We start from the raw sequence: 23554 nt of genomic DNA on the forward strand, positions 1-23554 counted from the left end.
TGGCAGGAAACCCAAGCACTTGGACCATCACCTGCTACCTACCACGGTGTGTGTTAGCAGGGAGCTGGAATCAGAAGGGGAGCCGGAGCCGGCACTGTGGCTCACTAGGTTAATCCTCCGCCTTGCGGCGCCGGCACCCCGGGTTCTAGTCCCGGTCGGGGCACTGGATTCTGTCCCGGTTGCCCCTCTTCCAGGCCGGCTCTCTGCTGTGGCCAGGGAGTGCAGTGGAGGATGGCCCAAGTACTTGGGCCCTGCACCTGCATAGGAGACCAGGATAAGTACCTGGCTCCTGCCTTTGGATCAGCGTGGTGTGCCGGCCTCGGTGGCCATTGGAGGGTGACCCATTGGCAAAAGGTCTTTCTCTCTGTCTCTCTCTCTCTCATTGTCCACTCTGCCTGTCAAAAAAAAAGGGGGGGGAGCCGGACCTGAGCCCAGGCACTTGGATATGGTATGTGTGTGTCCCAAGTGGCCTCTTATCCACTGTGCCAGGCATTACCAAAGAATGATACTTCTGCATAGAATTTAAAGTGTAAGTGACTGCATGTTTCTGAGTGTGTGTGTGGCAGGGAGGGCTGCCAGTCCTGAAGTCAGTTATGCAGCCTGGGGACAGAGACGCACACACAGGAAGTCAGAGGTTACAGCGCATCTCACCACGCAGACAGCCACTCAGAGGCAGGAATGTCTGCCCCCTTCTCAGTTCCCTGCAGGAAGGAGCCACGGGGGGAGGGCGGGGGTGGTTCTGGAACATGTCTGTGACCCCCCAAGTCCCGCCCCCAGCGGCAGCCAGTCTATGAGCAGCTGCACGCAGCCTGGGCTCCACGTGCTTTAGGCCTGGCCAGCGCCCCCGAAGTTATGCCTAGGGCTTAGGTTTACTTTTTGCTCCGTGGCTGACGAAGTCCCAGATGGACCCCGGGAAGTTTTCGCCACAGCCCATTTCAAACCCACCCAACTGCCTGTGGCAGCCGAGGGAGTTCTACTTGGAAGGAAGCGCTTCTGGTGCCCTCGTGGTCTCGGCTCGCAGCCAGCATCCGCCAGAGGTACCGGGGCCTGTGCTCAGTGCATTCTGTCAGATAATCCGTGTTTGCGAAAGTTTTACTGCAGGAAATTTCTGGCTCCTTGGCAAGGCTGGGGACAAGTCTCTGAGAGGTGAAGTTTCAAGCTTGGGTCAGAGGCATTTGTGCGGGAATTCCGAGGCCTGATGGAGGTGCGGCCCTGCCAGGTCAGCCAGGGGCGTGGCTGCGCTCTCTCTGCTGAGGAGCTGTCTGAGGCCAGAGCCGTGCGGGGCACACGTCTGCAGGCTGCCGTTCTCGGTGGCTTCCTTTCACACGTCTGCAACGTGGACCCAGCGTTCTTCCCTCTCCCCGCCGCGACTTCAGTGGGAAAGGCAGGGGGAGCAGACTTTCCTGTCCCTCTGGCACACACATTCAAGATACTTAAAGTCTGATGCTAGGTGACAGAACTTTGGCAAGATCCAGAGACGTCAGCAGAGAGGGAGGCACCGTGCGGATTGTGGACACGCAGGGCTCACAGGGAAAGAGTAAGAGGAGGCACAGGAGCAGGGCCAACGCCAGGGTCCCAAGCTGTGTCTTCTGACCCCCCCGCCTCTGGGTTCCCAGCCATCACCTGTGTGCACACTGCCGGGCGGGAGCTGGGGTTGGGCTTACTTGTCACCACTTACACAGTGCAGTGGAGTGCGATAACCCAGCAGTCAAAATGCCTGCATCCCACACTGGCTACCTGGGTTCAGCTCCTGGCTCCAGCTTCCTGCTACTGGAGCAGCAGCAATGGGTCAGGTCGCTGGACTCTTGTCAGCCGCGTGGGGTCCCGGATGGAGCCCCTGGGTCCTGGCTTTGGCCCCAGCTCAGCCCTGGATGCTGCTAACATTTGGGGAGAGAAGCAGGGATGGTAGCACACCTGGTGCGCGCTCGCTCACGTTCTCGCTCTCTCTCTCTCTCCTCTTTCTGTCTCTCTCTGTCTCTCAAGCAAACAAATGTAAAACTTTTTTTGAAATGAAACACGTTTAGTGGTGCAGCAGATTAAGTCCCCCCACCTGCAGCGCTGGCATCCCATGTGGGAGCTGGTTCGAGTCCCAGCTGCTCCACGTCCCATCCAGCTCCCTGCTGTGGCCTGGGAGAGCACTGGAAGATGGCCCCAGTGCTTGGCCCTGACGCCCACGTGGGAGACCTGGATAAACTCCTGGCTCCTGGCTTCGGCCTGGCCCAGCACTGGCTGTTGTGGCCATCTGGGGAGTGAACCAGTGGATGAAGATGTCTCTCTGTCTCTCCCTCATTCTCTGTAACTCTTTCAAAAAATAAATAAATAAATCTTTTTAAAAAAAAGAATAAAAAATGTGTTTGTAATTTTTGATCTTTTATCAAAGCCTGACAACACTGACAATCTATTTCCCTTTGCTTGGGCCACATTACAAGAATCTTACACAGCTGTTTTGAAGGGCTGGCTTGAATGGTTTGGGAGTAATTCCAGTGGAAATTACTTATTTATTTATTTATTTTCCATTCGTGCGGGAATATATTTAACTTTTTGTGAGGCATGAATATTTGGATGGTGCAAAAAGTCAAGGAGAAAGGATCAGTTAATTTATTTCCTATCTTCATCACATGCTTCCCGTGTCGTTTTGCTTCTTCTCTTTTGGAAGCCAAAGAAACGCAAACTTCCTTGGAGTTACTGTAGAACCTGCAGCTTACGAAGTCTGGGAGTCTCCTTGCTGCGTCAGCCGGCTCAGGACACTGCTTGACCGCCCAGTGAGGGATCGGATCTGTAAACCTGCTGCTGCGTTGGCCGGAGGGTCTCTCTGACTTCATTCATCCCACGATTCTGAATGGGTCAGAATGGGTCCTGTTGGGCTGAAACGGCGAGAGCCTGCAAGTCCTTCCCACCCCACAGTCTAAGTGGCGCCCTGGTCTCCCGGGAAGCGGCGGCACCAGCCCCCTCCTCAGGTCACTGCGGGAATCAGACGGATGCTGTGAGAGCACACTGGGACTCAGACCAGCTTGCTGTTTCAACAGGCACATTCTTTTACTGACGCATTACTTACCTATTTATTTGAAAGGCAGAGTTACAGAGAGGCAGTGGCGGGGAGGGCGGGGGGGGGGAGGTCTTCCATCTGCTGGTTCACTCCCCAGATGGCTTCAACAGCCGGAGCTGAGCCAGTCCACAGCCAGGAACCAGGAGCTTCTTCCAGCTCTCCCACAGGGTGCAGGGGCCCAAGGACTTGGGCCAATTTTGCTTTCCCAGGCCATAGCAGAGAGCTGGATCGGAAGTGGAGAGCCGGGACTAGAACCAGTGCCCATATGGGATGCCGGCACTGCAGGTGGTGGCTTTCCCTGCCACGCCCCAACACCAGCCCCATGATCCATCTTCTTGACAGCTGATTTAATTTATGAGTTACCTCCTTTCAAGCAACACAAGAGTTGTTTTTTTTTTTTTTTTTTTTTTTTTTTTTTTTAAGCTCCTCCATTTTTTCCCCCTTTAAACTCGCAGGATTTCACACGCAGCTGAAACTCCTCAGAAGAAATTGTGGGGGGGGGGGGGCTGGGCGCTGTGATGCAGCAGGTTAAGCCACCACTTGTGACGCTGGCATCCCGCACCAGAGTGCCTGTGCAGTCCAGCCTCCTGCTACACACCTCGCAGGAAGTAGATGAGGGCCCCGGTGCTGGGCTCCTGGCATTCATGGGGGACGCCTGGACTGAGTCCCTGGCTTTGGCTTGGCCCAGCCCTGGCTGTTGTGGCCATGTGGGGAGTGAACCAGCGGATAAAAGATCTCTTCCCTGCCCTGTCCCTCTGCCTTTCAATAAATCTTTAACAGAGGAGGAGGAATTGGACAAATAGATATTTTAGTCCTTGGTTCATGTCTCCTAGCCTTGTCTCCAGACAACCCTGCCCTGTAACAAAACTCCCCTACCTTCAAAATGGAAAAGTATCACTGTACATATAAAATAAGGGACACTCCTCTCTGCCCTGTGGTACCATGTGAGTGGTGATCCCTCAAACAAGCAAAACACTCTTCAGAAGGGGTGGCTATTAAATAAGCAAATGACCCCCACTTAAATCATTCTGAAAACATTCAAGCAAGCCCTTCACCAAAGTGCATGTGGCTTCTAGCAATGTAGCCCAAGCCGAGCCTAACTGACGGTGCTGTCAGCTTTTATCCTGTGCTTGGAAATGAAAAACACATTTTAAAAATGGCCACAAGTCATGCAACAGGGATCAAGACACATGCTACATCAGCATAAGAAAATGTATACAGTGGGGCCAGTGCTGTGGCACAGCGGGTTAACGTCCTGGCCTGAAGCGCCAGCATCTCATATGAGCACCGGTTCAAGACTCGGCTGCTCTACTTCTGATCCCGCTCTCTGCTATGGCCTGGGAAAGCAGTAGAAGATGGCCCAAGTCCCTGCACCCACGTAGGAGACCCAGAAGAAGCTCCTGGCTCCTGGCTTCAGATCGGTGCAGCTCCAGTCATGGCAGCCAACTGGGGAGTGAACCATCGGATGAAAGACCTCTCTCTCTCTCTGTGCCTCTCCTCTCTCTTTGTAACTCTGACTTTTAAATAAATAAATAAATCCTAAAAAAAAGAAAAGAAAATGTATGCAGCGAGCCCAGGTCCGGAACATGAATCTAAGCGGGGGAGTGCGGGGGCTCTAATTGATTTGTCCCAGCGCTCGGTAAATGGTGCTGGTAGTGCGTGCCACCTGTGTAACCCACTCTTTGGGGCAATCCAGTCTTCTTAGAAACATCACTGTTTCAGGATTTCCTTATACGACTCAGAGCCAAGTGATGATTCTGTTTTCTGTGGTGGATACCCTCCGCCTGCAACCCAGGGACACTAGCACTGCTGGACACTGGTGTCCCACTGAAAGCACAAAACGTTTAAAATTCCCAAACGAACATCAGTCCCAGCCTACGGACTCCTGAGAGTTTGTTTATGTATTGCTTAGGTTTTCTCTATGCCTCTGTTTCTGACCTGAAGAATAAAATACAGGACGCGGGCCATCAAGCCGCAAGGCCACTTCAGACCGTGGTGTGACTCACGCTTCGGCGGACTTTCACATCCATGACCAAGTGGCCAGATTCCTCATTTTGTATGAGGTCCTTGTCAGGGATTAAGGCTTGGAGCTACCAAGGTCTGACACACATACTTAGCCGTGCAATGGAAGTTATGGGTGCCCTTCCCCTGACCACGTACCGGCCACTTCTCATGGTTTCGGGCTGGTCAGACACTGCACTTGACGGCCTGCACTTCCTGAACTGCTCTTTCCCCCTTCCAGCGACGCTGACTCCAAAATGCAGGAGTATTTAGACTAAATACCAAAAACACATCCAGAAAGCACCCCAGATTTGATTCCTGGCATCACGTTCTTGGTTCTCTACCCTGGATCATCCAGCAACATTCACAGTGTGCTTGGTAGACTCCCAATAACTTAACCATCCAGTATCACTTACGATGTATCTCAAAATAATTCTCGGCCGGCGCCGCGGCTCACTAGGCTAATCCTCTGCCTTGCGGTGCTGGCACCCCGGGTTCTAGTCCCGGTCAGGGCGCCGGATTCTGTCCCGGTTGCCCCTCTTCCAGGCCAGCTCTCTGCTGTGGCCAGGGAGTGCAGTGGAGGATGGCCCAAGTGCTTGGGCCCTGCACCCCATGGGAGACCAGGAGAAGCACCTGGCTCTCGCCTTCAGATCAGCGCGGTGGGCCGGCCGCAGCGCGCTGGCCGCGGCAGCCATTGGAGGGTGAACCAACGGCAAAGGAAGACCTTTCTCTCTGTCTCTCTCTCTGTCCACTCTGCCTGTCAAAAAAAAAAAAAAAAAATTTCTTTTCCTGGGAGGTACTTCCTTCATGTTTCCTACGATTCCCACCGCCCCCACCCCCACTGCTTCTGTCACTGGAGGGCTCTCTGCACTCTTTACAATAATCAGGCATCACCCACGGATCCCAGAACTTCTCCCCTATAAGGAATACAAGTTCTGGCTCCCTTAGTACCCGGCAACTGCACCAGGGGCCCTCACCACCCCATTCTGTGCTCTAATCACTTTTACCAATTCTTGAAACCAGGGATAAGGCCTTTATACGTTGTATGTGCCCCGCAGAGTGCGCAACACAGCGGGCACTCGAAGACTTGGGTCTCGAGTGCGTGGCAGTCCACACAGTGAGTCACAGGCCCCTCCTCATGGTAGACTCCTCTGCACTTGGACACAGTGACCACACTGTGTCCTCTCCTGATGCTCACAGGCCTTGCCTCTGTCTCAGGACCAATGTGGAACAGACGCCAAGGAAGCCAGCGACTTGGGAGTCATCACGTTTTTGAGTATTATTTTTTGTGTGTGTGAAACAGAGAAGAAATCTAGTGGACTTTTCTTCATAGTAATGCAAGGAAATCATTTTTCCTATTTGATTAACTTGTATTGAAGGGTATAAAAATATTAGAGGTTTTCTGTTGAGTAAAGCTTTTATATTTCTTTTAAATTTAATTTTCATATGCAGATCAAAGTCAAAATCAGAACTGCTGTCTTCTTTAGTTCTAGGTTTTATCTTCTCATAGTTAGTCTTTCAGATACACTGACTACTGTATATATGATCATTTCTCACACATATTGCTTCATTGCTATACACATCAAGCCTATAAGGTTCTTAAAATACCTTGCCCAGACAAAATATTTTCACTTGAATTGAAAACTAACTACACATTTTATTAACTTCCAGCAAAAGATGACACGGGAATATTTTAACCATTATCATATATAGGTCAGATAGAAGATGGGAATTAAACTCATATTTCATTTCTGTATCTGCCAAATAAAATTAAGATTTTTTCCTGTGACTTAATGAGGGTAATAACAAGAAAATAATAAAAGTTCGTTTTTATTTTTGTTGTTGTGGTTGTAATCTTTAGAGACTTAGCTTAAAATGGCCTGCTTTTAGCAACAGAAAAATTCCTATGGATTTTCCTTCCTTTTTTTAAAAAAACAAAGCCTAGAGCACCAGAAAAATCATCTGTATTTCTCCTGCAGTCATGGTATGACTGGTCTTAGATCCTCCGTCTCTCAGCCACAGAACTGTCAGTCCCAAGCAGCAGGGCTTGGTCTTGTATCACACTGGACCTCGCGAGGATTAATCAAAAATTCTCTCTAGAGGTAAAGATGGGGAAGATGGGTTAATCAGAAATTGTGCAGACACACACAAAGAGTGCCCTGGATACCAAGTCCGATTTATCACAGGATCGTAGACTGGACAAAAACACCAACAGGCTTCCATTTTTCTCCCGACTAAAGAAATAAGAGAACAGCTACTGTTAATCAAACTGGGACCAGCGGATACAATGAGAAGCAGAAAGTGTCTTTGTACACAGAAGTCACCATTATTCACTGCACTTTTCCACTTTGGCTTACTCCAGTATATTTTCTCAACAAAGGGACCCGCCTTTGGAAACAAATGGAACCTTCCAGAAAACGTTTTCATTCCACCTGTCACTGACGTTTTCCTAGCGCAGTTTTACCAAACCACATCAGGTGGGATTCCTGTTGTCCTGGGCTTCTACAAAAGCCCAGTGTAACGGGACTGAAAAGGGGACGAGACATTCCCTCGGACGAGAGGCCACCTACCAACTGCCGTCATGTAATCCCAGCGGTCAGTGAGGCACGTGTTGAAGATGAGGTGATCGGACGTTTGCCCCTGGCCAACCAGTGCGACGCGCCTCTCCAGATTCTGGCACACAGAGGCGGTCCAGCCGACGAGGAACCAGAGCACCACCAGGAGGATCACGGCCAGCATCCGCATCACCCGGCCGCCGGTCATGTACGGGATCCGCTGGGCTGTTCGTGAGAGGAACACCTTCAGCACCCTGCAGGGGCAGAAGACCAAAGCGCAGAGGCAAAGGTCACACTCGGAAAACAAACTCCAGGACATCCGACGGTTCTTCCTAGGTGCAACTCACGCTCACACAAACCCTTTTATGCAGAAATGGCATCCCTCATGTTTCAATTTAATTTTAGTTTGTCTTCCAACAGCAACACAGATATCCTGAATTAGCGACCACTGAAGCCATACATTCACAGATGACGGAATTCTTTTGGGCATATCTTTGAGTTTCAAGGATTAGTCACAGGACTTCAGGAATATCTGCAGGCAAACATTGCTTAGACAGATAGGGTTTCTGGGGACCAAGAAATCCTGAAAGGAAGCAGTTGGATTTTACAATAGGAAACTTAGTCAAAAGCTCCCTTGAACCAGTTGTGCAATTTTATAGTCATTAAAGGCATTTTCTGAAAACCATTCCACACGACCTCCATTTACAGTCACCTTATTATGTTACCAGAATAATGCAATAATAAAAACAAGAGGGGTATTTACACACTACGCTAAACTAACAAGGTCACTGCACTAAGGAAGCAGATGTGATTTTGAAAACTTGGATACCTGTAGGGAGCACAAAGGATTGAGGATCACAGGGTGAGATGATACGTAAGCACTGCCCTATCTCCAGCCATACCATAGGGGTCCCCCTTCTACCCAGTCTTCAGCTGTGTCTTTAGAACATTCTCAGCTGATTTTAATTCCCCACCCTCTTCTGATATCTTATGTCACAAAATTGTGATCTGACGTAAACAACCCTGAACGGTTGACAGCTCTAGAAGAGCACCCAGAACCAATAAACTTAAGGCAAAAATAAATTCCCAACGTCCTACATCCTCCTCGGCCTCATTTTTAAAGCCACATACATTCTCCATAGCAGTGACTGTAAATCCAGAGGTAAACACACTCCAAGTGGTCTAGACGATTCATATTATTTTTTGTCTACATAGACTTTCAGTAGCTCTTCAGGAATTAACACACCATACCCAGGAAAGAAAGTTAATTTTTGCAGAAGATTCTTATTTTACCTTTTTCTCCAAATATCTTTAACCGCACTGTCCTCCGGCTAACATGAAGGTTTGTGGATAACACATTCACCCTCAGTTTTTCTGTGGCAGATACTAGTATCAAATACAACGAGCACAAAAGAAGATTTTGGTTTTTTATTTTTTTCAAAATTGAGACTTATTTATTTAGAACACAGAACGACAGTGAGAAGTGACACAGAGGTCTTCCATCCACTGGCTGCCTCCTGAAATAGCGCGACAGCCACGCCTGGGTGAGGCGAGAGCCAGGAGCTCTGTCCACCCGGGTCTTGCCCTTGGGTGGCAGGGATCCAGGTACATGGGCCATCTTCTGCCTTCTCAGGAGCATTAGCAGGAAGCTGGATTGTAAGCAGAGCAGCTGGGACTTGAACCAGCACTCTGATATGGGATGTTGGCATAGCTAGTGCCAGTTTAACCCACTGAACCATCTAACCAGGCCCCCGGATTCACAGTGACTCTCCGTCCCCTAGGTGGATGGTAAGGTGTGTGCACTGTGGCCCACACCACGCTGAGCACTAACAGTGTGCCTCCAGCACTTCTCCAACAAGTCCCACTGTTAATTATTTTTTCCCCATTACTAAGTATTAAGAATCACTTGTAGGGCTGGTGCTGTGGCTCAGCGGGTTAACGCCCTAGCCTGAAGCACCAGCATCCCATATGGGTGCCTGTTCGAGACCCGACTGCTCCACTTCCCATCCAGCTCTCTGCTGTGGCCTGGGAAAGCAGTAGAAGATGGCCCAAGTCCTTGGGCCCCTGAAACCACATGGGAGACCAGGAAGAAGCTCCTGGCTCCTGGCTTCGGATTGGCCCAGCTCTGGCCGTTGCGGCCAACTGGGGAGTGAACCAACAGAAGGAAGACCTCTCTCTCTCTCTGCCTCTCCTCTCTCTGTGTAACTCTGACTTTCAAATAAATAAATAAATCTTTATAAAAAAAGAATCATTTGTGTTTGTTCTCAGATTATGCCCAGTGTTATCATGCTATCTAATTGAAGTAAGCATTAAATAAAAATAATCATACATGATTTTAAAACAAAGGGAGACTTGTTTCTATAAAATCTATCTTGAATGCTTTGGAAGAATGCTTAAACAAGATGCTGAAATGCCATGTTAACTTACATGAAAGTGAGGACATTTTAATATATGTGGATGATCAATAAAATAATATCTAGAAACATTGCATGCTCAGGTTAATTGGAAAACTTTCTTCTGTTTTCATGGGTAAAGAACCAGCATTATGAACACAAGCACAGCAATGCAATGCAATAGGAAATGCATTTTGGTGATTTGGTACAAGGAACACATACACCAAGCATCAGACCCATAGTCAAAGAGAGGCTCTTATTTTAAAAAGATAGGTGAATGGCTCTTTGTTTCATTTATATATTATTATCAAACAGCTTGAACTGATGCATACAAATTGGTACCACAAGATGCTGTTGTTGTGAGAACATAGGTGTCTAGGGGAGGAGGTCTGGCAGCTCCTTGCCAACACACACATCAGCGCGGGCAGTACTGCACCAGCCCAACCATGTGGGAACGGACAGCCCCACTCACACTGCGGGTTTGATGACCGACAGCTACAGGTGTATTATGCTTCAACAGCCATGGCCCACCACCAGGACAGCTGCAGCCAGCCTGCACTACACCTGGCCTGGCCCCCATGGCAAGCGCCTTCTGAGCGCCACCCACACTCCCTTCCCTTTCTGTGCACTGTGTGAGCCCCCGCCCCTTCCCAAGTAGCAGAGCCACGAAGTGAACTTGTCACCAGCACCTGCTGGAAACAGCCAACATGGCTGCAGGCTGCGCGCCTCCCCCTGATCTGTAGGTCCTTTTAACAAAGTTACCATGTGGGACACACCCACTCCCACCCCATGTGGGACACACCACATCCCATCCATGCCCCTGAAGACATGGCACTGTGGAAAGTTCCTAAAAAGGGCATGGAATTGGTGGTGCTTGAGCCCCGCCCCTAGCTCTGCCCCGTTTTGAATATTCCTTCTGGGTTCCATGAAGTTTAGCCCTCACACCCAGGAATCTGTAGGGAGCTTTCCTCAGGTGGACAGACACTGCTTCAGAGAAAGTCAGGAGACCGCCCATTTCCTGAAACTTGGAGATTGGCACACTCCTCGTTCAAACACTGAACCTCAAAGAGAGCTAGCCATGGATTCATTAGTTACCCGTCTCCCTTAAAACAGCTCTCTATTAGGAGAATTCTCTTTTTTGCAAAGGAAATATATGTGATCTGAGTTTGCTCATCTTTTAACAACAAAAAAAAATCCCACTTCTAAATTATTAGAGAACCCCACGTCTTCCTGATGATGCTTTGGGCATTTATTGTATAGCCTGAGAATTCAAGATTGTCATAAATCCCATAATCTCATTTCCAAAAAGGAATAACCAGAGCAGAAGCACCCATGAATCTCCTTTATTACTGACTTTATGGGCTTCCAAACGACAGGAGACATATGGATATGGCTCTGTGCTTCAATCTTAGCATTTCCGTGTATGGGCTTTTATAAATTGGAATATGATGCATTTCTCTACCATTGACTTACAATGAAATGGGGACACTACTGTGTCTTTAATAATGGTCTTAGGATCACGGTGCGTCCTGTTTATATCCACCCAATGTCCAGTCCCTCTATCCTACGACAAAGTGGTGGCTCTCTCCACCCAACGTCCAGTCCCTCTATCCTACGACAAAGTGGTGGCTCTCTCCACCCAATGTCCAGTCCCTCTATCCTACGACAAAGCTCCTTTGAAGACTGCTTCCTCCTTCCCTCAGCAGCCTCTTCTCTGACTGCTCCCCTCCCCGCAGTTCTGCAGGTCCCTGTGGGCTAAGAGCAGGTGCCCGCTGCCCGCCCCTCTGCCCTCGACTTCTCTCACTGCCCCTGCCTCCATCAATACAAACACAGTCTTGCTCAATTCTGTGTATCCTTTCATGTCTCAGTGTAGACGCTGCCAGCTATCTGGGCCAGTGGCTCCCAAACCAGAACCATCACTATCACCTGGAAGCTTGTTAGACGAATCCTCACGTTGCATCCAGAACTATGCAGTGTGAAAGTGGACAGGGGGTCCAGCAATCTACTTGAATAACCCCTTCCCGGGAATCAGCTGCAGGTTAGTGTTCAAGACCCGTTGTTCTCATTCTTCCTCAGAGGTTTAAGATTGGAGCAGGTGCCTGTCCACTAGGCTGACTGCTCTAGTCTGCCAGATACGTTTTTGAGTGTTTATTATGCTGATGCCAGAATACTCGGCCTCCAGGAGAAGGCCTTGGGCACAGCAGTCGTTAGGTCACAGCTTGGGACACCAGTATCCCAGATCAGAGTGCTTGGCCCTGGGAGGCAGCAGGTGGTCGCTCGAGAAGCTGGATGCCCGTCCCCAGCGGGGAGCCCTGGTTGAGTTCCTGCATCTTGGCTGCAGCCTGGCTCAGCCACAGCTGCTGTGGGCACTTAGGAAGGAAATCAGTGGGTGCAAGACCTTTATCGCTCTCTCTGCTTTCTTTTTTTTAAAGATTTATTTATTTTACTTGAAAGTCAGAGTTACAGAGAGAGAGAAGGAGAGACAGAGAGAGAGAGGTCTTCCATCCACTGGTACACTCCCCAATTAGCCACAACGGCTGGAGCTGTGCCGATCCAAAGCCAGGAGCCTCCTCCGGGTCTCCCACGCTGGTGCAGGGGCCCAAGGACTTGAGCCATCTTCTACTGCTATCCCAGGCCACAGCAGAGAGCTGGATCGGAAGTGGAGGAGCCGGGTCTTGAACTGACACCCATATGGGATGCCGGCACTGCAGGCGGCGGCTTTCCCCACTACGCCACAGCGCCGGCCCCTCGCTCTGCTTTTTAAATAAAACACAAATTAATTTTTAAAAGCTTCCAGTAGTGGAACGATTTCAATTTTCAGAACATTCACTTTTTTTTTGGTGATTTTGCAGCAACCCTTTTATTTCAGAATGGAGTAAAAATGGATAAAAATACACATCGTCAAGCCACTATGAACATTTCTTATAAATGGAATCATAAAATATGTAGCCGTTTATGCCTGGCTCCTTTAATTAATACAATGACTTAAGGATTATCCTTAATATAGCATAATTAAGTACTCTGTTTCTTTTTATGGCTGAATAATATTCCATTGTATCAAATTACTACATTTTATTTATCTACTCATTGGCGGATGGACGTTTGAGTTGCTTTCATGTCTTGGCTATCATGAGTATTTTTATAAGTAATATTTGGTATAAGCATTAATTAATATTGCTATGAAATTTGTGTACAATTTTTTTTTTGTGTTGACTGTATTTTCATCCTTACGGACACAGACCTTGGAGTGGGATTACTGGACTCTAATATTTGAGGAACTGCAAACTATTTCATAATATAGCCACACCATCTATAGTCCCATAGGCAATGTATAAAGTGTTCCATTTCTTCATGTCCTTATACCAACAGTTTGCTTGCCATTTTCACGTAGCTATCTTCCAGGGTTTGTGGTGACATCTCACTGTGGTTTGACTTGAATACCTCTCATAACTAATGAAAAGTTAAGCGTATTTTCATGTTCATGAAGACCATTAAATATCTTCTTTGGAAAACCATCAATTCAATTCAATTCAATTCAATTCCTATTTTAACAATTAGGTTGTTTGTCCTCTAATTGTTGAGTCCTAAAATTTTTTAAAATTTATTTATTTGAAAGAGTTACACACAGAGAGAAGGAGAGGCGGGGGGGGGGGGCGAGAAAGTGAGAGAGTTAGAGAGAGAGCGAGTGAGTGAGAGAGGCACTGATCTGAAGCCAGGAACCAGGAGCTTCTTCCAGGTCTCCCATGCAAATGCAGGGGCCCAAGGACTTGGGCCATCTTCTACTGCTTTCCCAGGCCACAGCAGAGAGCTGGATTGGAAGAGGAGCAGCCAGGACTAGAACCAGTGCCCATATGGGATGTGGGCACTTCAGGCAGTGGCTTTACCTGCTATGGCACAGCACTGGCACCCATAAAAATTCTTTACATAATCTGGATACTAGAATTTCCTTAAATAATGAATTTCAAATATTTTCTCCCATCCTGTGAACTTTTTTTACTTTCTTAATAGTGTCCTTTAATTCATAAAAATGCTCAATTTTGACTAAGTCCAACTGATCTTGTTTGTTACTTGTGCTCTTGATATTTCTGCAAGGTTATAAATATTTGTACCTATTTTTTCTTCTTCTCAAGAGTTTTATAGTTTTAACTCCTTTTTTTTTTTTTTTTGACAGGCAGAGTGGACAATGAGAGAGAGACAGACAGACAGAAAGGTCTTCCTTTTGCCGTTGGTTCACCCTCCAATGGCTGCCGCGGCCGGCACGCTGTGGCCGAAGCCAGGAGCCAGGTGCTTCTCCTGGTCTCCCATGGGGTGCAGGGCCCAAGCACCTGGGCCATCCTCCACTGCACTCCCAGGCCACAGCAGAGAGCTGGCCTGGAAGAGGGGCAACCGGGACAGAATCTGGCGCCCCGACCAGGACTAGAACCTGGGGTGCCGGTGCCGCAGCGCCAGCCAGTTTTAACTCTTAAATTTAGGTCTGCGATCCACTTGGAATTAGTTTTTGTAAACGGTGTAAGGCAGAGGTACAGCCTCATTTTTTCATCTTGGAATATCTGGCTGCCCCAGGGTAGAATCAACTTTAAACCATGTCCATCAAATAGTCCTCACAAGGGTCCACAGACCCCGCCCACTTCCCTCCCCTGTGAAATCCTTTCATTACCTGGTTAATGCCACTCTTAGGATCATTGGTTGCTATTCTCACTGTCTTTTATACTACAGTGTCTAAGTGTTTATAGGAGGTGATAATGGGACGAACCAAGGCCTTCAGCAACCAGGTGGTCAACCAGATGCTGCTACAGGGATACACTTGGCTCCCCACCCAGGAGACAGCGGCTTGAGACATCGCCCCATCGCAGCAAAGAGCACCTCGTCGCCCATGTCAGCAGGAAGTAGTTCTAAAGACATCATCGTCCCTCTACCCCTCCTGGACTTTGGGACTAACGTAATCCCATACAACTCCTGCTTTATAGAAAACAAAAGGGGGGAATGTTAGTAAAATGGTGCAGTCTTATCTGTGGCGCCATCTACATCCTGACACCATCCTAGACTCTAGCCCCCACCATTGCTGGAAGCCAGGTGGCCACGTCGCCCAACCACCAATGTCAGCCCCATCCCCATCCTAATGGGATTCCCTGCTCCTACCTCCCAGCCTGCCCATTCCCCCAGTGAGGTTTTAAAAAAGATCTGTTCCTGAACAACTCTCTCTCTCCCTCTCGCTCTCCCTCTCTCCCCCTCTCATGCTCTCCTTCTCCCTCTTTTCCTTCTTCACCCCTTCCCTCCAGTCTGTCAGGTTTCCCCCAATAAACTCTTTCCCTTAAAAAAAAAAAAAGTGGCTATCCAGTTAACCCAGCATCATGGCCAAAATGACTACTCTGTCTCCACTGAACTGTTTCACATCCTGCCCACCACACACACACAGAAATCAACTGACCACAACGTTGACTTTCAATCCTGTTCCACGGACCTATGTCTCTCCCTAGGCCAGTACCACCTTCCTCTTGATTGCTGCAGCTTTGAAGTAAATTAAAAACAAAACAGGAAGTGTGAGTTCTTCGGTTTGTTTTATCAAGCTTATTTTGACTGCTCTGGGTCCTTTGCTCTTATGACTTTTCAGATCAGTTTGTTGATTTCTGACAAAATTTCCTCTGGAGTCACTCCAGTAGTTTGTGTCTTCCTAGGAATATCTGGAAGAGCCATACTTCTGTCACTGAACTGTCTGTCCGACAGTTCAATGGACTAGATACTTGCAAACGCTGGGTGAAGGACTTGAGCAACCGGAGGCCAGGTGAGTGGCTGGCACAGTGGAAGGAACATAGGTAACATCACCTAAAATCACAAGCTTATCAACAGTCAGGCTTAAAGGTAACAGTCTCAACATATCAATCAAAAAGCAGAGCTTGTCCAGCAGATTAGAAAGAAGGAAGGCCCAACAATATGCTTCTTATAAGAAATGCACATTATATATCAAGATAAAAATAGGCTAAAAGTAAAATGATGGAAGCAAAGATATACCACACTAACACAAAACTAGAGGGACCATATTAACATCAACACAGCAGACTTCAGGACAGAGACTAGTAGAAGGCAGGGTGAAGGTCATCATGAGCTCTAAATGTTTACACCTCTGAGAGCAACTTCAAGTGGCAAAGACTGATGGAACCACGATGAGAAAAAAAAATCCCACATCTTCTCTCAGTAACAGAGTGAGCTGAGGGAAAACTGATGAAGATATAAAAGATTTGAAATAACCTTATCAAACAAACCCTTCAAGTCCCCATGGAACAGTTAAACAAGGCAGGTCGTATCCTGAGACATAAAAAAAAAACAAACAAACAAACAAAAAAAACAACCTCAGTATTTTGAAGAGGACTCAAGTCATACAAGGTATGTGCTCTGATCACAGCCCACAGAGAGATCTATGGGAAATCCTTCAGATACGTGGAAACCAAATAACCAGTGGATCAAAAAACAAACAAGTCAGGATCACTTGGAACTCTCTGTAAATGAAAACACAATTGAGTTTAGTTTTTTTGACTGGACACTGCGAAGGCTGGGTGAGGGGCAGCAGAGTAACCAGGTCCCAGGTGACCCATGGCACATTGGAAAGATCATCAATATATCCATGGAAAAACAACCCAAGTCCCTGACTCTGAGCCCAGACAGCAGCAGGCGGGAGACAGCAGCAGGCAGCAGCTTGTGGAAGCAGAGTGTTGGCCTTTAAGACAGCTTGGCTTCCCTCCTTTTTCTTATTTCTTTTTTTTTTTTTTTGCATAAAGGAAATAATCTTATTTCTTAGTTGCTTATCTGCTTCACACAAGGGTGAGCAATATTTCCACTACGTGGTGTATAAAATTGGGACAGACAGTTGCTAACAAAGAACTTTAGGCTAATAAATTAGCATCTACTGTCTGAGAAGTACTATTTCTGAACTACTAGATAGGTTTTAGTTTGTTATTTTAAAATTGATTAGAAAACACACCTATGCATATACGCACAGACCAAGTTAAAACCCTAACAACCGGAGTAACAAAATATCTCTTGTATCAAACATGGATATAGCCCTTAAATTAAATACACCAATGCAAGCCTCTTTTTAGAAACCTAGAAGTAAAACGATGTTGTAATCACATCATATAATATATGAACATGTTTAAAAAGAGGAACTCAATATTGAAAATGTTTGAGTGCAAATGTTATAAAATAAAGTGTATTTCAAAGGTATGTGTCATACAACAAAGCAGACAGGACACATGAAGTCAGACAGAGTAAGGAAAGCATGGAGTCTCCCAAGTTTTCTGAGTGAACTGCGTTCCTGTTTCACTCACATGTAGCAGTCAATATGTTCTGGAAGTACAATGAAAGCAAATTTTCCTTTTATTTCAACTGTTATTCAAAAGGTTCTCTCTGATATCAGATTCTCTACGAATACAGCCGCCCCTCGACTTACAGTTGGGTTACGTCCAGCAACACCCATCCTAAGGTGAAACTATCAAATGTTGAAATGCACTGATTGCCCTTGCCTACTGAACACCCTGGCTCAGCGACACGTTTCACTACAGAGCCTGCATCGGTTTGCCTCTTGGCCGCGGGGCAGGCTGGGAGCTGTGCTCATCGCTGCCACCCAGCACTGGAAGGGAATACCTCACCATCCATCGCCAGCCAGGGAAGAAATCAAAGTCCAGCACTTCAGTGGAGTTTCCACTGAGTGACGGTCTGCACAGAGGTCTGGCTGATCAACTACGTCTTTGTTAACATTCTGGAGCTTCGGGGTGCTGTTTTATGGTTCTGAGAGGGATTCCCAACAGCTAACGAGGGCCTGGGTGCTGGAGACAGACTGGGAGTGTGCCAAGGAGGGAGAGGGGCGTGCCGGGCACAGAAGGTGCCGCCTCTTGGTTCTCAGGCTTCCGAGGCCTCCCTCCAGGGATACAAGTGCTGAGAATGACCCAGACGTAGGGCCTTCAGCGCTGCAGACTAACTACACTGTTTCTGAGAACGAGCTCGGATCAGGGGAGCACACAGGTACTTCTGTATGTGCACGGGTCTCGTAGGGTCCATGCCACGCCAAGGCTTCCTTCAGCAGTGCAATTATGAAGTCGATTAATACTCGCAAGGAGCCAAATGACTGCTGATGTTTCCTGTTCCATCCAACATGATACAAAATGGTCACTCTGTCTGTAGCGGGGCTGTTTAAGTGCCCATCTCAGAAAGCCCAGGGTGACCCATAATGAGGTGACAAAAGAGGAAGGCAAAGCCACTTAGAAAACCCTACTTTTTGGTCAATTGCTTCGAGTGCCAGTATTAGAGTTAATTCTGGAAGAGCAATGTACACCCTTCAGCCTCTGAGAGTTCGGGTTGAGCACGTCACCTCTCTGGGAGGCACCTGGCTACGGCACTAAGACTCGAGAAGCTCTGATGGGTCCAAGGTGAGGCTCATTCACCTGGGACACAACTTCCAGTGCACCTCCCAGGGTACAGAACTTTCTGTAGCTTTGACATTTGCTCAGCTTCCTGTCCAAACAGTACCTGAAATCAGACCGGGAAAGTGATAGTCCTCGGAAGCTTAGAAATGAGTCCCTATTTTTCTGATGAATAAAGTGGTTCTTTAAAAAATTCTTTTGAATGCATGTGAAATCAGAGAGACAGAGACCAAGACGGGGTGGGGGGGATCTTTCATCAGTTTGTTGGTTCACTCCCCAAATGCCAGGGCTAGGGCAGTCCAAATGCGGGGATCCTGGAATTCAATCCAGGACTCTACATGGGTGGCAGGGACCCTGGTACCTGGGCCATCACCTGTTGTCTCTCAGGGTGTGCTTCAGCAGGAGGCTGCATTGGAAGTGGGGCTGGGACTTGAACTCAGCCGCTCTCATATGGCATGTGGGCATCCCAGGCAGTATCTAAGAGCTGTGCCAAACACCCATCCCAACGTGGGTCTCAAATGTCCCTAGGAGTAACACTGCACTTGAACGTGTTCTGCACCCCAGAGTAAGCGCCAGTAGAGACAAGAAACCACGGTGAACTCAGCAGAAGGGCCTGGCAGCCCTATTGTTAGCAGCATCAGACGGGGAGCCTTTGCCACTCCCCAGTCAGAACGCAGTGTGCACAGCTCCTGGTTCAAGGCTACTTCACGGGTTAATATGACGGAGGTGGTCCCTGGCTCCGTTTCCTTTCAATTTAAAAACATTTCCTCAGGGCCGGGGCACCGCTGGCTTACTAGGCTAATCTTCCACCTGCAGTGCCGGCACCCCAGGGTTCTAGTGCCGGTTGGGGTGCCAGTTCTGTCCCGGTTGCTCCTCTTCCAGGCCAGCTCTCTGCTGTGGCCCGGGAAGGCAGTGGAGGATGGCCCAGGTCCTTGGGCCCTGCACCCGCATGGGAGACCAGGAGGAAGCACCTGGCTCCTGGCTTCGGATCGGTGCAACGCACCAGCCGTAGCAGCCATTTGGGGGGTGAACCAACGGAAAAAGGAAGACCTTTCTTTCTGTCTCACTCTCTCACTGTCTAACTCTGTCTATCAAAAAAAAAAAAAAAAAAAAAAAGACATTTTCTCAGTTTGCTTCCTGAAAATATACCTAGCTTTTCTTAACTAAGAGCTACTGCCGTGCTCCAAGGTGGCAGAATAGCGACAGGGTGGTCTGATTTAGGCCGGGCGAAATTAATATTAAAAAAAGTGGAGAGAGTCCACTCTCAGGGGCACCTGCAGTAGGAGGTCCTGCAAAGGCAGCAGAAACAGCCCAGACCTGTGCGGAAGGAGCAGACACGCAGAAAGGTGCAACCAGACAGAAGACCAGCCGCCTGCATTGGGGAAGGCGCCCACCCAGGCAAACCAGGTGCGATTGGATTGCACGGGCCTGTACCGCTGTTGATACAGTGGGAGGGAGAGCTTAGTGAACTGCCCCTTTTTGAGTTGGCCCGGATCCCTCAGGACAGCAGGGTGACTGCTCACCCAGGGCGGTGGTGGGAGGGTGTTCACAGCAATTAGTGCCTACATCAACAAACTAGAAAGTCACTAAATAAGTGAGCTATCAATGCATCTCAAGGATCTAAAAAACAACAGCAAACAAAACCTAAAACTAGTAGGAGAAAATAAATAATTAAAATTAGAGAAGAAATAAACAAAATTGAAACAAAAAATACAAAAGATCAACAAAACAAAAAGATGTTTTTTCAAAAAATAAAAAAACTGACATACCATTGGCCCAATGGAAAAAAAAAAAAAGAAGACCCAAAACAACTAAATCAGAGATGAAAAAGGAAATGTAACAATAGACACTATAGAAATAAAAAGAAGCATCAGGAATTACTACAGAGAACTATTTTCCAACAAATTGGGAAACCCAGAAGAAATGGACAGATTCATGAACACATACAGTCTACCAAGATTGAGTCATGAAGACACAGAAAACTTTAATAGACCAATAATAACCAAGATAGAGATTGGATCAGTAATAAAGACCCTCCCAACAAAGAAAAGCATAGGACCGGATGGCTTCACTGCTGAATTCTACCAGACATTTAAAGAACTCCAATTCTTCTCAAGCTATTCAAAACAACCGAAAGGGAGGGAATCCTCCCAAATTCCTTATATGAAGCCAGCATCACCTTAATTCCTAAGCCAAAAAGAAGATATGGCAGAGAAAGAGAGCTATAGACCAATATCTCTGATGAACACAGATGCAAAAATCCTCAAGAAAATACTAGCCAACTGAATCCAACAACACCTCAGAAAGATCATTCACCTGGACCAAACAGGATTTATCCCTGGTATGGTTCAACATCTAAAAATCAGTAAGTATGATAAACCACATTAACAAGCTGAAGACCAAAATCCATCTGATTATCTCAATAGATGCAGAGAAAGCATTTGACAAAATTCAACATCCTGTTATGATTAAAACCTTCAACAAATTGGGTATAGAAGGAACGTTCCTCAACATGATCAAGGCAATTTATAACAGACCCACAGCCAGCGTCCTACTTAACGGGGAAAAACTGGAGGCATTCCCATAAGATCCAGAATGAAACAAGGACATCCATTTTCACCACTGCTATTTAATATAGTCCTGGACGTTTTAGCCAGAGCCATCAGGCCAAGAAAAAGACATCAAAGGGATACAAATAGGGAAGGAGGAAGTCAAACTATCCCTATTGCTGACGGCATGATTCTATATACAGGGGATCCAAAAGACTCCATGGAGAGACTATTGGAACTCATAAAAGAGTTTGGTAAAGTATCAGGACATAAAATCAACACACAAAAATCAATAGCCTTTGTATACACAGACAATGCCATAGCTGAGAAAGAACTTCTAAGAACAATCCCGTTCACAATAGCTACAAAAAGTTAAATATCTTGGAATAAATTTAACCAAGGACATCAAAGATCTCTGCTGAAAATTACAGAACATTAAAGAAAGAAATAGAGGACATAAAAAAGTGGAAAAAAATCTTACGTTTTCATGGACTAGAAGAATCAACTTCTTCAAAATGTCCATACTACTAAAAGCAATGTATAGATTCAATGTGATCCCAGTCAAAATACCAACAACATTTTTCTCAGATCTAGAAAAATGATGCTAAAATTAACATGGAAACACAAGAGACGCCAAATAGCTAATGTAATCTTAAACAATAAAACAAAGCTGGAGGCATCACAACACCAGACCTCGAGACTCACGACAGGGCAGTTACAATCAAGACAGCCTGGCACTGCACAAAAACAGACATGGAGACCAATGGAACAGAATAGAAACCCCACACCTACAGCCAACTTATCTTTGACAAAGAAGCAAAAATCAACCCCTGGAGCCAAGACAGTCTCTTTAACAAATGGTGCTTGGAAGACTGGATCTCCAGTATGCAGGTGAAACAAGACCCCTACTTTACATCTTACACAGAAATCCACTCAAAATGGATCAGAGACCTAAATCGACAATGGGATACCATCAAATTACTAGAAAACACCAGGGACATTCTACAAGACATTGACATAGGGAAAGAGTTCTTGGAAAAGACCCCAGAAACACAGGCAGTCAAAGCCAAAATTAACAAGGGGGATTACATCACACTGAGAAGCTTCTGCACTGCAAAACACTCAGCAAAGTGAAGAGGCAACCAACAGAATGGGAGAAAGACTTGCAAACTACACAACTGACAAAGGATTAACTTCCAGCATCTATGAAGAGCTCAAGAAACTCAATAACCACAAAACAAATGACCTAGTCAAGACATGGGCATAGAACCTGAACAGACATTTTTCACGACAGGAAATTCAAATGGCCAATAGACACATGTAAAAGCAGTTGGCGCCACGGCTCACTAAGCTAATCCTCTGCCTTGCGATGCCGGCACACTGGGTTCTAGTCCTGGTTGGGGCACTGGATTCTGTCCTGGTTGCCCCTCTTCCAGGCCAGCTCTCTGCTGTGGCCCGGGAGTGCAGTGGAGGATGGCCCAGGTGCTTGGGCCCTGCACCCCATGGGAGACCAGGAGAAGCACCTGGTTCCTGGCTTTGGATCAGTGCCATGCGCCGGCCGAGGCAGCCATTGGAGGGTGAACCAACAGCAAAAGGAAGACCTTTCTCTCTGTCTCACTCTCTCACTGTCCACTCTGCCTATCAAAAAAAAAAAAAAAAAAAAAAGACACGTGTAAAAATGCTCAAGATCACTAGCCATCAGGGAAATGCAAATCAAAACCACAGTGAGGTTTCACCTCACCCCATTAGAATGGCTCTCATACAGAAATCAATAAACAACAAATGCTGATGAGGATGTAGGGAGGAGCGTAGCTTAATCCACTGTTGGTGGGAATGTAAACTGGCATAGCCACTGTGGAAGACAGTGTGGGGATCTCTCAGAGAGCTGAAAACAGCCCTACCATAAGACCCAGGCATCCCACTCCTGGGAATTTATCCAAAGGAAATGAAATCAGCATATGAAAGAGTGATCTGCACCCCCATGTTCATTTCAGTTCAATTTACAATAGCTAAGATATGGAATCAATGCAGATGGCCATCAGCTGAAGACTGGATAAAGAAATTATGGTATATATACACTATGGAATACTATACTGCAGTAAAAAAATGAAATGCCATCATTTGCAACAAAATGGATGTAACTGGCAACCATTATACTTAGTGAAACAAGCCAGTCACAAAAAGACAAATACCATATGGTCTCTCTGATCTGTGGTGACCAATAGAGTACTTAAAATGTAATCCTTAGGAGTGAAACTGACACTCTGAGAGGCACTGATTTTGAACAGCTCTTGCCTTGACTGTTGAGGGACAATGTTTTTCTTGTTTGCTTGGTTTTGTTCGTTTCTTCATCTTAATTGGTGAACTCTCTGCTTAGTGTAGGGTTAATCTTGTGAGTACAAAAATTAACTGAAAATTGATCTTTGTAAAAAGTAAGAATGGGAAAGGAAGAGGGAGGAGGAAGAAATGCAGGAGTAAGGGGGGGGGGGGATGAGGAGGGGGGTAAGAATCATCACGTTCCCAAGTCTGTCTGTATTAAGTTCATAAAGTTGTATTCCTTAAAATAAAAAAAATTTAAAAAAAAGAGCTACTGCCT

At 46.9% G+C, this 23554-nt stretch overlaps 1 protein-coding gene across 6 annotated transcripts in view; it reads right to left on the reverse strand.

The window, feature by feature from the left end:
* The window catches only part of GPR158 (G protein-coupled receptor 158), a 347460-nt gene that overhangs the window by 18711 nt on the left and 305195 nt on the right, over positions 1 to 23554 (reverse strand). For all 6 annotated transcript variants that reach the window (XM_051820964.3, XM_002717291.6, XM_089312446.1 and 3 more), the window contains one exon: positions 7618 to 7856. In XM_051820964.3, the coding sequence (XP_051676924.3) occupies positions 7618 to 7856 (239 nt within the window). The remainder of the gene's footprint in view (positions 1 to 7617; positions 7857 to 23554) is intronic.

Source organism: Oryctolagus cuniculus, chromosome 13 (assembly GCF_051225735.1).
Source record: "Oryctolagus cuniculus isolate XC-2025 breed Fujian yellow rabbit chromosome 13, ASM5122573v1, whole genome shotgun sequence".
In the NCBI taxonomy this organism is placed as follows: domain Eukaryota; kingdom Metazoa; phylum Chordata; class Mammalia; order Lagomorpha; family Leporidae; genus Oryctolagus; species Oryctolagus cuniculus.